We start from the raw sequence: 12,866 nt of genomic DNA, 5'->3' as shown, positions 1-12,866 counted from the left end.
CCTGTCCTGACGGCGTGCGCGCTGAGCCTGAACGTTGACCTCTGACCTCTTAGAAACACAAAACGCCTCAGTTGACATATTTAGTATTCATGGTGTAAATTGTGTGCTTAAGGATCACGCACAGCGGTCAAGTTCAGATATACGTGAGAAAAATGTTGAACTCGATGTCACTGGGCTTTACTTTTATACTTTTTTTCAGGCTGAATTTTGAGGTGGTAAAATAGGATTTTATGCTGGAGAAACACACAAATGACTTAAAATTAAATCTGGAGCTACAGTATTTTTCACAGACGGCCAGAAAATTTTGTTATTGGAAAACACACAGTTTTCTTTATTTCAACTGGGATTGCCTCCTTCAATCCTCAACACTAAACTGGATAAAGCAGTATGGAAGATGGATGGATAGAAATATTATAGTAAACGATTAAACTAAGCTTCGATTCACCATTTTACACTCTCGCCTCACAGAGAGAATGTACCTGATTCAACTCCTTTGTGGAGTTTAAATGTTATTCTGCATGTGGGCTTTTCTCTGTAGGTTTTCTACTGTCTAAAAACATTCATGTTAAATTAATTGGTGTCTTGAAATTAACCATGAAAGCGAATGTATGTGACTCGTGATCTGCCCCGGTAAGTGAGTCAAAGATGGATGGATGTAACGGTTGTTATCATACCTTGTCTTAATTAAAGAGTTTGTTCTTTATTTTTTTATAAACCCATGGAATTACGTGAGAAGGCACGGCTCAAGATCATGTGACGCTGACACATTGTGCCAAAAATACTAGAATATTGTGTCTGAGAGCATTACTACAATGTAAACAGCCCTCTGTCATGATGAAGTCAGGACTCCACATTCACTTCCCCGCGCTGAACTCACGACAGCCGAGTGCAAGATAAAGAGAGAAGTGGAAGCGAAATAGCAGCAAGGGAAAGACGTAGGCGATATTTTCATCTGTGATCTATTTTTAGCTCCGAGTTGGCTTCAAATAGAAACTCCTCCATGAATATTCATGAATGGAGGCGGGGGGGGGGGGGATCTGCTGCTATGTGATGCAGAGGAGCAAGAGAGGAGAGGAGGGGGTGTAGTCTGTATTCTACCTGAAACTCTATTTTTAGCCTCGTCGTTGCCTCTCTCAGTCCCCCCCCCCCCCCCCCCCCAACACTCACCCTCCCTCCCTCCCCGCTTCCTGCATTGTGGAGACTAAATTTAGCTGCATAGAGACAGAAGCATGGTGCAGGAGCAAAAATAGAAACGAGTTTATGGTCAGAGCACGCAGGAACAGCCATGGGTGCAGCATCATTAGGGAGGAGGACAGTACGCGATAGATGGAGCAAACAGCAGAGAAAACAAGCATTAAGCTTCTGGTCGCTTCTGGACAGGAATGATGATGTGTGTGCTTTAGGAATAAAAAACACAAACTACAGGTGTGCAGTGCATTGTAAGCTTTATTCATGCGCGCAAACAAATTCTACTGTGATTCGTTGCACGCACAATCACAATAAGCGTGTTGAACACATCACCATGATTTGTTATTGAAATAAATATAGGCATTTAAAGCATTTACAATATGATATCAATTATTTACTAACATGGCTCACGCTGGCGTATTAGCGCTGTGTATACTTATGAACACACCTCTCAGAACAGACTGTCCTCTCCTCGCCTGTGAAATTTTAGCTTCTTGTACTTTCTCTATTTTACCCCAGCCTCCCCCCCCACCCCCCCACCCCCGCCCTTCCCACCCTCAATCGCTCGCAGCCAGTGTGTCTGAGCCTATCACATGAATGGAGGAGTAGCTCTGCTTCTGCTCAGCTGATGTTATGTAATAGCCAGTAACACACCAATGTCTTGTACTCATGCAGCATCCGAGGATGTTAGCGGGGTGAGCCGGGGGTGGAGGAAGGAGGAGAAGGAGAGAGGAATGAATGGGATGTTTGCACGCAGCGCTGGATGCACGAACACCGTCGGTCTGCGTGTTTCACTGCAGTTAGATGACATTATTAACATGAAGGATGGTGCCTTTAGCTTTTGGAGAAGGAATAACTGTGGTTTGAAAACATTGTATTGGCTCAGAAGTTTGAAAGGATGAATCCTTCTGACTTTAATATATTTGTATTCACCACTGTGATGCTCACATTTGATAGTTTACTCTGAATTACGCATCAGAAAGAAATCATCCTTATCAACCCTTCTGATACTAGAAATGCTAATGCAATGTTGATGGGTGTGTTTATTTTTGTTTTGTTTTGTTATTTTTTTACAAGAGCGACATCTCCAATATAATTGGGAACGTTGACTGGCATTTGATTTGGGTAGGCAACCATATCTAGTCTTTCATATCATATCATACCATAGTATGTTTTTATAGTGGTATTGATTATTGAGACAAGTAGTAACCTAAAGATTATTATTTTTGATTCACATATCTCAAAACATTTCTGGACAAACATTTGTGTCCACCTCCTAACTTCTCATGGGGGACTTGTTAGAGCACTTTTGAGTTGTTATTGTAAGATAGAAACAAGAATATAAGACTATAACACTGTAAGACTATATGAATATCAATGCATCATACGATATTACTAGCCAATCAAATGTCTGCAAGAGTGATCAAAATGTGTTTTTTTCACAAGCATATTTATCATTGTGCTACAGACATACAATAATGTCTATTATAAGTTTGACAAATTACCATAAATAACACAAGGGGCTTATGTTAAGTCTGTATTAGCATGTAAGGATGTGTTTTATGGCTTAGAATTATTTGTTAGTAAGAAATGTATAAGTTGGTGATGTCAGCTTGCTCAATAAAGAGTTGAACCTTTGGGGGGGGGGAGGGACCCTGGTTCGAATCCTGGTTGAAGCAGAAACACTTCCATCTGGCATTAAAGCTTGCTCTTTAAGTCGACAGTCAGATTATTGTGATTTTACTCATGGTATCAACCTCTGGATGAATCTTTATCATGCAGGCAATTTCTTGGCATTGTATTTTTTGTATTTTGCCGCTTCATCGAGTGTTAATATCAACTGATCATCGGTTTATGAGCAATTGTCTTCCGAGTGAATCACATTCCCATCATCCTCAGCTGCACTCTGTGTGAGGGATTAAGCACCTGATAACGGTTTGCACATGTCTTCAACGTGCACTGCGTTGCATGGTGAGTATACAATCCAGTTAGTGGAAGGGTGTAGTGGAAATACTTGCGCCTGCACCTGCACAGTGTATTTATGGTTGTGTGAGATTTGCTGTTGAGTTCTAAATTCAACATTGTCTACATTTCTGAGTTCCTCAGACTGTTTGGAAAGGGGAAACACGTTGCCAAACGGAGCTGTGATCTGACTGATTCTCTCGGGCTGCACATGTCAGCAGAGGGGCTGTGGGAAAGTAGAGATGTGGATCAAGGCACAATCGTGCTCAGACTGTGAAGAGGAACCCTGTGGTGCCTTCATTTGGTGTTTTTTTTTCCCTCCGGGGATGGATCGTGTTTGATCAGAAGGAAGTCCTCCACACCTGAACACTGAGCTATTTTTAGACTCACACTCACATGACCCCACGTCAATATTCTGATGCTAATTTTATACCCACAGTTCACTCTCAGCACGTATACACACACGCACACACACACACACCGTGTCGATTTTCACTTGATGTTCTTATACTCAGTATCAGAATATTTACTCAGATTTCACACCTTTAATGAAGATCATGATGTCTGTGATGCTGCTTATGACAACTATTTACTTTTAGATCTGATTTCCTGAGCGAATGAAGATATTTGCACTCTTATCTGCTTGCTGATCTTCATCGCTCTCATTGCTCATTCATTGGCTCCAGGGGTCATTTTTAACGATCAGTCAGCTACAGCGATAACATCATTCACATGCAGCCACCAGACATGAAATCTATTCTCCCTCACTTTGGCTTCAGACTGTTATTGTATCCCACATTGTTGGACAAATTCAACTATGCTGCTGAGCTTTGCCTTCCTTCCTGGGATATATTCAGTGTATAACTTTATTCCCATGTAAAACACAATGACCAGTCCCTTTTGCCACCTTTCTAAATTTGTCACTTTTAGCTCTTATCATGATCTTCACGGGCTTTCCTTCTATATTACATTACGTCCTGTTGTAGACGTTAAACAGCTGGATGTTGTAACCAGTGATGAAAGGTTCAGTTATTTTTAGCCTCTCTATCTTGTATTTCGTCATTGTTTTTGTGACTCAAACGGCAGTCATGACCCCTCTTTTTTTGTCTGCTTTTTTTTTTTGTAAATCAAGTTCACATACTAATCTGTGCAGCTTCCAGAGAAACTTTTTGTCTGAACGTCAGTCTCTTTAGTTTATCCTCACAGATCCCTCCATTTGTCTCTGTGTCACCTTCACATATATCTGCAGCTCATTTAGTCAAGTGGACACAAATGTCCACTGACCTGTCACATCAGGCAGTATTTCTCGAATAGCATCGCCAAAGACTACCTTTCAGCTGGTTCTGCTCAATGCCACAAGGAGGTAAATAGTCTTTGTTTGATACACCACAGAAACCCATATTCATGGGTGGACTACATGATTTCTGTGGCAGAGTTATACTGTATATAGAGTCAAGTGAAAATGTCTTTGAATTTATTAATGATTCAACTGTAAGTCTCAAATGGATGCATAAATGGATGGATGGACATTCAATTCGTCATTGGATGAATGATCCATTGATACCATTGATAGGTGGATCGTTGATTCAATAGATGGACTTTTTCTTTCGTTCATTTCTTTTCCATGTCTTTTTTTTCCTGCATGTTTGTTTTTCCACTTGTTCAAATGTCTAATCTAACCATGACAGACGTCCTCTACATTTGTCTCTCTCTTTCTCTCAGTTTTGATGTGGAGAATGGATTGTCGGTGGGGCGCAGCCCTCTGGACCCCCAGGCCAGCCCCGGCTCTGGCCTGGTCCTACAGGCCAACTTCCCTCACAGCCAGCGACGGGAATCCTTCCTGTACCGCTCTGACTCCGACTTTGACCTTTCACCCAAAGGTCCATCCAGAAACTCCTCCACCGCCAGTGACCTGTGAGTTCACTTCCAGCTCGGCAGCTTCATGAGCTTTTCCTGTAACTATGATCAGATTTGCAAGGTTTTTCATGTATGGTTGGAGACCGTTTCACAGGGTTTTAGACATATTACCCCACAGATCCATTACAGATTGATTCTCCTCTCAGTACTTTGACGGTGTAGTTTGGTTTTACATGAAATTCCACAAATTGATGATCATTTACTACATGTTTCACAGGGTTTGAAACTTTTAACCTCAGTTCCTGTTTCAATAGTTTTCTGTGATACTACAGCTGGATCACATATATTCCTTCAGTCAGTTTCTGGCGATGTTTATTTCCTCTTGTTAGTCTTTCCCGTACTGGGAGGTTCCCACATTGGAGGATTAGTATCGTGCTGTGGTTTGGAGGGTCATCCCTTCAAGGCCATCGAAGTCAAAATATGGCCTTTTGGTTTAGATGTTGTGTTCTCTCATTCATTCATTCACAACTACAGATATTTCGTATCTATTGTGTTCTGGGTGATTATAGGAGTCTACCTTGAGAAAATGGCTCGTGGCAGCATTAGGACCTGAGATCCTTGGTCTTGAAAAGTCCAGCAATACTAGAAGCAGCTGTCAAATCTGCTCCACTGGGGTTTGCAAACAGTAATAAAGAAAGGGCAGTTGTGTCTGTTGTTCATTTTCTTCTTCACATTGTGACTAAAAAGGCAAATCCTACTCTCCCTAACCAGGTTTAAGTTTGTAAAGTCAGCAGTCACAGGTCTCCTCATCGACTCTTACCTATCTGTTTTTAAAGGGAGGAAAGCTTGAAGCACTGGGAAGTCAACTGGTTGTCATCTCGGTGAGAAGAACATGATAAAGCAGAATAGACAAAAGCACTGACTCCCCACCCCCACCCCCCCCGTCCCCACCCCCACCCCCCGAGCCCCTCTCCCCCCGCTGAATTCCCTCTAGATGGCTTCATGGTCATTTTCCATCTCTCTCCTGACAACCATGTCTGAAACACCTCACCTGTTATCCCCTTTAGGCTCCCTAAAAACACCCAGTACTCTTTTTGTTCTTTCTTTTTGCATGTGACGCTTAATCAGAGAGACAGCCAAGTATAATAACACGTTACGTGTTTTTATTTACTTGTGATTTCTTATATTACGTCACCCACCCAACCACCTCCTCCAGTCTGTTTCCTCACCAGTTCTACTCTATGCCGTGCATGTAACACGTATAGCACACAGATAAACAAGAACTAATCATGTCCTGTAATTTTGGTCACACGGACCTTCATGTTTCAGATGTCTTCTTACTCCAACAGACCTGATTCAAATGAACAGGTTAACAGAGGCCTGATAACATCCATTCATCTTCAATAGCACTTTGTCTAACTTTAGGTTACAGGGAGCTGAAGCCAATCCCAGCTGGCTATGGGTGAAGGCAGTATACACCATGGTAAACACAGGAAATTAGACACAGACATTCACACCTGAATGAAGGATTACTAATTAGCCTGAAATCCATGTTTTTGTGCTCTTGAGAGGAAACTGGAGTACACTGAGAAAGCCCACACTCAGTTCAACGTCCACACTGAACTTTGACTCAAACCAGAGATATTCGCCCTCCATTGAACGAGTCTTCAAGACTACACAGCACCCCGATAACAGACCCTTCATTTAAATCAGATGTGTTGGAGCAGGGAGACATCTGAAGAAAAGCAGGGAAGCATATCCCCAGCACCAGTACTGGGGAAACTCTGAGCTACCAAAATAATATCTTAAACTGAGATCTTAACAAGGCAGTTTATTTTGGTTATTTAATACAGTTTTGTTTTTTAATGAAAGTTTGTGATTAGCCTTAGGGCCAGTATTTTGTTGTTTTAAATTTGTATTCCCTCTTGTCTGTTTTCTTCTGACTTGCAGACATACAGAAGACATGATAGTCACACCGTTTGCACAGGTGAGTCTTCCAAAACCTTCAACTTTCAAAGGCTGTTTCACTTACAATTCCCACGTGGTCGTACTAGAAGTACTAAGTCCCATTCGTTCAGGCAACAGGAATAATAAAAATGTAATGGATATAGTCCAGATGGCCAGAGCGTGGGCTCACTGCTGCACCGGAACAGCCCCTCGGCCTGGCCCGGTGACAGGATCAGGCATCCCGCTGGTGTTGCCTGGCTCTTGCGTGGAAAGTGCGTCATACTTGTGCTCACTTTACACGGCGAAAGAAGCTGTGAATCCAATACTGCTGGATCATGCTGTTTAAAATTTGCATGGTGGCTGATAAAGCCTCTACACGGGTAAGTCTGGACATCTGATACTCTGCAGGCTTTCTCTGCTTGATGAGTCAGATGGAGTGACAGACGTTACATAGCCGAGTGTCAGTGATGCCAGCAGAGGGGGGAGAGGGGGATGCCTCCTCGTAGCACGTCAGCTCAGAAGATGGGAGCCACAGCATCAAGAGCTCATCAACAATTCATATTACGAGACACTCAATCTATTTGAGATGCACCAAGTCCAGGCATGAATAGTTATTTAGGGTCACATATACTTTCATTACCTCGCAAATATTAAGTGCATTACATGTCATGAGCTTGTAGACTTCACTTTTTCTTTCTATTTCATAGGTCCTCGCAAGTCTGAGGACAGTCCGAAGTAACTTTGCCATCATAACTGGCCAGCAAGATCGCACAGCCAGCAAGTAGGTTTTTAATCACTGTTTTTTTTCTGCTTGACAAAGATCATCATGCTGTATTCACAATCTGTATGTCACTCACTGACTTGGGATGGGCTCTCCCTACAGGATGCGATCCTCAGGCAGCAACCCGCCGTCCATGTGCAAGACTAGCCTCGCAGGTCCGTCAACTAATCAATATCATAAAATCAACACATTAACCAGGGAGTGCACAGGCACAATAAGATTAACATTATTGTGATGACGTCTGGGTCTCCAGCAATGCGTCATAGGAAATCAGGGAAGAAAAGCCATTCACAAATATGTAAAATCCAGTGGTGGAGATGCATTCAGGTGATTTACTGACATGAAAACACCAGTGCATCAACATCAAAAATCCCCTTTAACAAGCACAAATCACTGAATTATAAGTAAAGATAATGACACTTACTTTTCTCTCTCTTTACAATAAGTGTTAAGGGATTTGGAACTGTATTATATAATACAATATTGTTATTACTGAATCATAACTTCATAAGAGATAAACAGGTTTCCCATTCTGCTCTACTTATCTTATTTCAAATCCTATATGCTGAATTTAATAGTAGCATGTTTGTGTTTGAATAAAAGATGTTAGTTGTAGAGATCCAAAAATTCTACTTTCAACCTAAAGTGTAACACTTGGGGGTTCAGATGGGAGTACTTATTTACATACTGTGTGGACAGTACCATAACTGTGTACATCAGGACAACATAGCACTGTTTTACCACAGGTCATACATTCATGTGTGACAATATTTCCAACAGTATGTTTACAGCTTGTTTTGTGTTTATGTTTACTCATCTTTCTGCACTGTGAAAATACACTGCGTCCACAATGTCTAAATAAATGTCCATCAAATGTCTTGTGTTACAGAGGAGCCTCACCAGCAGCTGGCCATAGAGACTCTAGACGAGCTCGACTGGTGTCTGGAGCAACTAGAGACGCTAAAGACTCGGCACTCTGTCAGCGAAATGGCCTCCAACAAGGTAAATGAACGTAATAAAGTTCCAACAAAGTGAGGCGTGATGGAGCAGGGACACATTTCAAACCTGCAGCTTCAAAGATTCTCTTCAAACCAGAAAAAAAAGAAGCCATTGTTTTTGGCCTTAGGGCCATGTGGGTGAGGTTTACATTTATTACAGAAAGACTTTGTGTCGTGTTGTCAGACAGTTAACTCACTCTCTTCTGTGCTGCGATCCACTATCGTGAAGAATTTCATGGATCGTGTGCATCATTTTGTCATTTTTTGTCAAGTATTCAGAGTCAAACCGTGTGGTGGCAGACTGAGCCAGGCCGAACTCTGACACATAATGTACTGAGAAAAAATTAAGTGCAAAGATTATTTGGGAGGGAAAAAGCCCTGAAAAGGAAAGGTGAACTGGCTATCTCTTCTACTTTCTGCAACTGGTCACTCATATCACTATAACTTCAAACAAAATACAGCAACCAAATCAGCATTTTGCTTTTCATTTGAGATTCATTCCAAAGGCTCTTTTTTCAGGCATAAACTGAAAACATGAGATATAAGGATATTTTTCACCACTTCTTTTGATTAATCGATGCTATTTTGCATCTTTATCTGTCCACCAAGAGTCGACCATGGAAAGGCGAATAGGCTCTCCCGGCCGTCGGTGTGCAGTGGAAGCTCATTCCATGAATGAGTGAGATGGTTTCATGCATGCAAAGAGAAGTGAGACACACCCTTCCCCCCACTCGTGTTGAAAAATGTGAATGAGTAGTGGGAGCTGAGGATGAAACGGCATCCCCCTATGCATCCTCGCTGTATGCATCCCTCCGCTCTTCCTCTCCTCCTCCTCCTCCTCCCTCTCTGAGACTGCAGCTCGACTCGCGTGTGATTCCACGATCGGACCGCCCACACATAGTACACGTGCTCCTCATACAAACACACACACACACACTTCTTCCTATCACTTACATTGTACTTGATTCCCATCACAAACATAGGATGCATATAGCATTACACATGTGCACACAGCTGGAGTTTGGTGGGTGGTCCCCCCACCCAACCCTCTTTCAACTCCCCCCCTCCTCCCCTGTTACTGCAGATCGGTCAATGACAGCACCGGCCGGTGCAAGAACAAATATTCAATCTGGATATCAAGAACAGAAGTTCTGCAATAATGATGAAGGTTTTCAAATATATCTGATCAAATATGAGTAAGGAAGCCTTAAAATGTCACTTTATCACAGAAGCACATTCCCAAGTGGTTTTCGTAAAAATCTTTCATCATTTCGAATTCACTTAAAAACCGCTCTCATTCATTTCTGCAATTTTCTTCACGCTGAAACATTCTGCTTTGAAAATACTTCTACACAGACACAGTTTGCTGTCCTTTTTTTCATCCTCATTGCCATGATGGTTGATGTAACCACATCTTTGTGGTGCACTGTGTACTGGTTTTATTTTTGGATACATGAAAGAACCAGCCCCCTCCCCATCCATTCAAAGGTTTTCCTTCATATCTTCTTCAAACTTGATGCACATGGTGTGTCTCACAACCTCAGCCGCTGAAACTCTGCCCTGCCCACTTGTGTCTGTCCTGGCCAATCACCATCCCCGGTTTCCCCTATCTTACTGCAGCAGGCATCCGGTTGGCTGCTATTCTTAGGTATTTTTGGAAGGAGGCGGAGATAGAGTACCTCGTTCTGCCTCTGTTTACACACATAGTGAGCAGTCAGTAACTGAGTGAATGAGGGAGAGTCTGGGGGAGCGAGGGAGTGTGGCGTGTCTGCCTTGCATCCTCGCATCCCACAGCATTCCCGCAGCATTCCTGCAGCTATGCTTCCATCCTCTCGTTTTTCCATGGACCTGTCTATGGTTTTTTACCATCTGTTCTGCACCTACTGATCAAAGCTTTTGCAGCACCAACCAGTGGACTGTCTGCTTGCAGTGGATTATGCTCAGGCAAGCGGTATAGGAGCACAAAGTGTCCCTGCTTGCTGTTTCTCTGTCAAACTGGCAGCTTTCGAGGAGAACTAGAAAACCCAGCTCTGTCACCCTGTTTTACTCGTGCGCTCATGCCTGACTTTGCGCTGAAATGCCAGAAGTGAATTATCTCATCTCCATGTCGTGGATGTTCTTTCAGGTAAGGAGAGACGAGGAGGCGAGGCTTCTTCAGGGTCACATGTTGCTTGTTTTGTGAATGTAAAGTGCAGCTGATGGTTGAGATCTCCATGTGGGCTCATTCTGTGACTTCTGCTAACTTGCACCTGTGCATTTCCACATAGATGGAACAAATCTGCCATTAACCGTGCAGCAATTCACGTTTGAAAATGTGTGCATGAAGTGATTCCGCATCAACCTTACGTGCCTGTATTTTGACTACACAAGCTACTGGTGTCAGAATGCAATGCGTACAGCACGGTGAAAGTTGTGGCGTTCCTGCATAGTTTTCATTGTTGCAGCTGTTTCAAACGTGTCCTTGTCTGGGTGTTTGTGTTCGTTTGTCTTTAGTTCAAGAGGATGCTGAACCGAGAGCTGAGCCAGCTGTCAGAAACCAGCCGGTCAGGAAACCAGGTGTCTGAGTTCATCTCCAGCACCTTTCTAGGTAAATCTCTCCTCCTTGTACAATGCACTTCTAGACAATTATATACCTACATGTTAATCGACAGCTGGCACACACTGAATTGAAAACAATGCAGATATATATTGTTTTGACGGTATGCAGTGAGAAGTTGGTTTTAACAATCCCATTTCAGTATTAACCGTTTGTCCAACTTTATCTGACAGAGAAGCAACATGACATGGATATCATGTCTCCACCCGCTAAGGAGAAGGACAAGAAGAAGCGGCCCATGTCCCAGATCAGCGGAGTCAAAAAGGCCACCCACAGCCCCAGTCTTGCCCCCTCCACCATCCCTCGCTTTGGGGTCAACGCCAGCCAGGAAGGACTCCTCGCTAAGGTACATGTGTCTTCCTGCAGCTAATACTCTATCTTCTCTAATCAACTGTGTGTATTTTAATACTTCATTATGTCTATTCACTGGCAGGAGCTTGAAGATGTAAACAGATGGGGTATTGACATCTTTAAAATCTCAGAGTATTCTGGAAATCGCCCACTGACGGTCACCATGTACACCATCTTCCAGGTAAGATCTCAATGTTTGGTGCGAAGCAGGAATTAATGAATATTAAAAGTTTGGAACGTTGTGGAAAAATGTAAATTTGATAAATGATCTCCATGACTCACTCTGTATCTGGTATTTTCTATCACTGCAGGAGCGTGACCTGCTCAAGTCCTTCAAGATTCCTGTGGACACTTTCATTACATTCATGATGACTTTAGAGGATCACTACCATGCTGACGTGGCGTACCACAACAACATCCACGCAGCAGACGTGGTCCAGTCCACACATGTGCTGCTGTCCACCCCTGCTCTGGAGGTAATCACTGTTGATGAAGCAAATAAATCTCATCAAACCACCGCTATTAATGTTGTGACGTGTTGAGCACCCACACACTGATATTGACCTTCTTCTTGTGCGTGTTGTCCAAGGCTGTGTTTACCGATCTGGAGATCCTTGCTGCCCTGTTTGCCAGCGCCATCCATGATGTAGATCACCCAGGAGTTTCCAATCAGTTCCTCATCAACACCAGTGAGTTTACATTTCTCCTCTTGGATCATTTTCAATTTGTGTGGGTGTTGAGTCTATTTAATAGCATGGATGGGGTACCTGTAAACACATGCAAACTTTTCTTGGTCCGTTTGTGTTCAGACTCAGAGCTGGCCTTGATGTACAATGACTCCTCTGTGCTGGAGAATCACCACCTGGCTGTAGGCTTTAAGCTTCTGCAGGAAGACAACTGTGACTTATTTGAGAACCTCAGCAAGAAACAGAGACAGTCACTGCGCAAAATGGTCATTGACATGGTAAGACAGCTTTGTTTAAGGCACCGCCTTTCTACCTTTGAGCTTTGTATTCCATTCAACGTGACTTGACCATCGTTCTTGCAGGTGCTGGCTACAGATATGTCTAAGCATATGAATCTGTTGGCGGACCTGAAAACCATGGTGGAGACTAAAAAGGTCACCAGCCTCGGAGTCCTGCTGCTGGACAACTATTCCGACCGCATACAGGTGAGAACAGTTTTC

General features: G+C 43.0%; 1 protein-coding gene across 2 annotated transcripts in view; it reads left to right on the top strand.

The window, feature by feature from the left end:
- Positions 1-12,866, top strand: part of pde4ca (phosphodiesterase 4C, cAMP-specific a) — a gene marked incomplete at its 5' end in the record, with an annotated part of 47,685 nt that overhangs the window by 30,923 nt on the left and 3,896 nt on the right. Inside the window, 13 exons of one of the 2 annotated variants that reach the window (XM_080463976.1) lie at positions 4,873-5,064; positions 5,844-5,888; positions 6,958-6,994; positions 7,662-7,735; positions 7,838-7,890; positions 8,625-8,737; positions 11,227-11,320; positions 11,503-11,675; positions 11,763-11,861; positions 11,992-12,156; positions 12,270-12,369; positions 12,490-12,644; positions 12,729-12,851. In XM_080463976.1, the coding sequence (XP_080320102.1) occupies positions 4,873-5,064; positions 5,844-5,888; positions 6,958-6,994; positions 7,662-7,735; positions 7,838-7,890; positions 8,625-8,737; positions 11,227-11,320; positions 11,503-11,675; positions 11,763-11,861; positions 11,992-12,156; positions 12,270-12,369; positions 12,490-12,644; positions 12,729-12,851 (1,423 nt within the window). Of the gene's footprint in view, positions 1-4,872; positions 5,065-5,843; positions 5,889-6,957; positions 6,995-7,661; positions 7,736-7,837; positions 7,891-8,624; positions 8,738-10,810; positions 10,859-11,226; positions 11,321-11,502; positions 11,676-11,762; positions 11,862-11,991; positions 12,157-12,269; positions 12,370-12,489; positions 12,645-12,728; positions 12,852-12,866 lie in introns of those variants that run through there. The other variant, XM_080463977.1, reaches the window with a different exon arrangement.

The sequence above is a fragment of the Lipophrys pholis genome, assembly GCF_963383615.2.
Source record: "Lipophrys pholis genome assembly, chromosome: 1".
Lineage (NCBI taxonomy): Eukaryota > Metazoa > Chordata > Actinopteri > Blenniiformes > Blenniidae > Lipophrys > Lipophrys pholis.
This window is presented reverse-complemented; position numbering and strand designations above follow the sequence as displayed.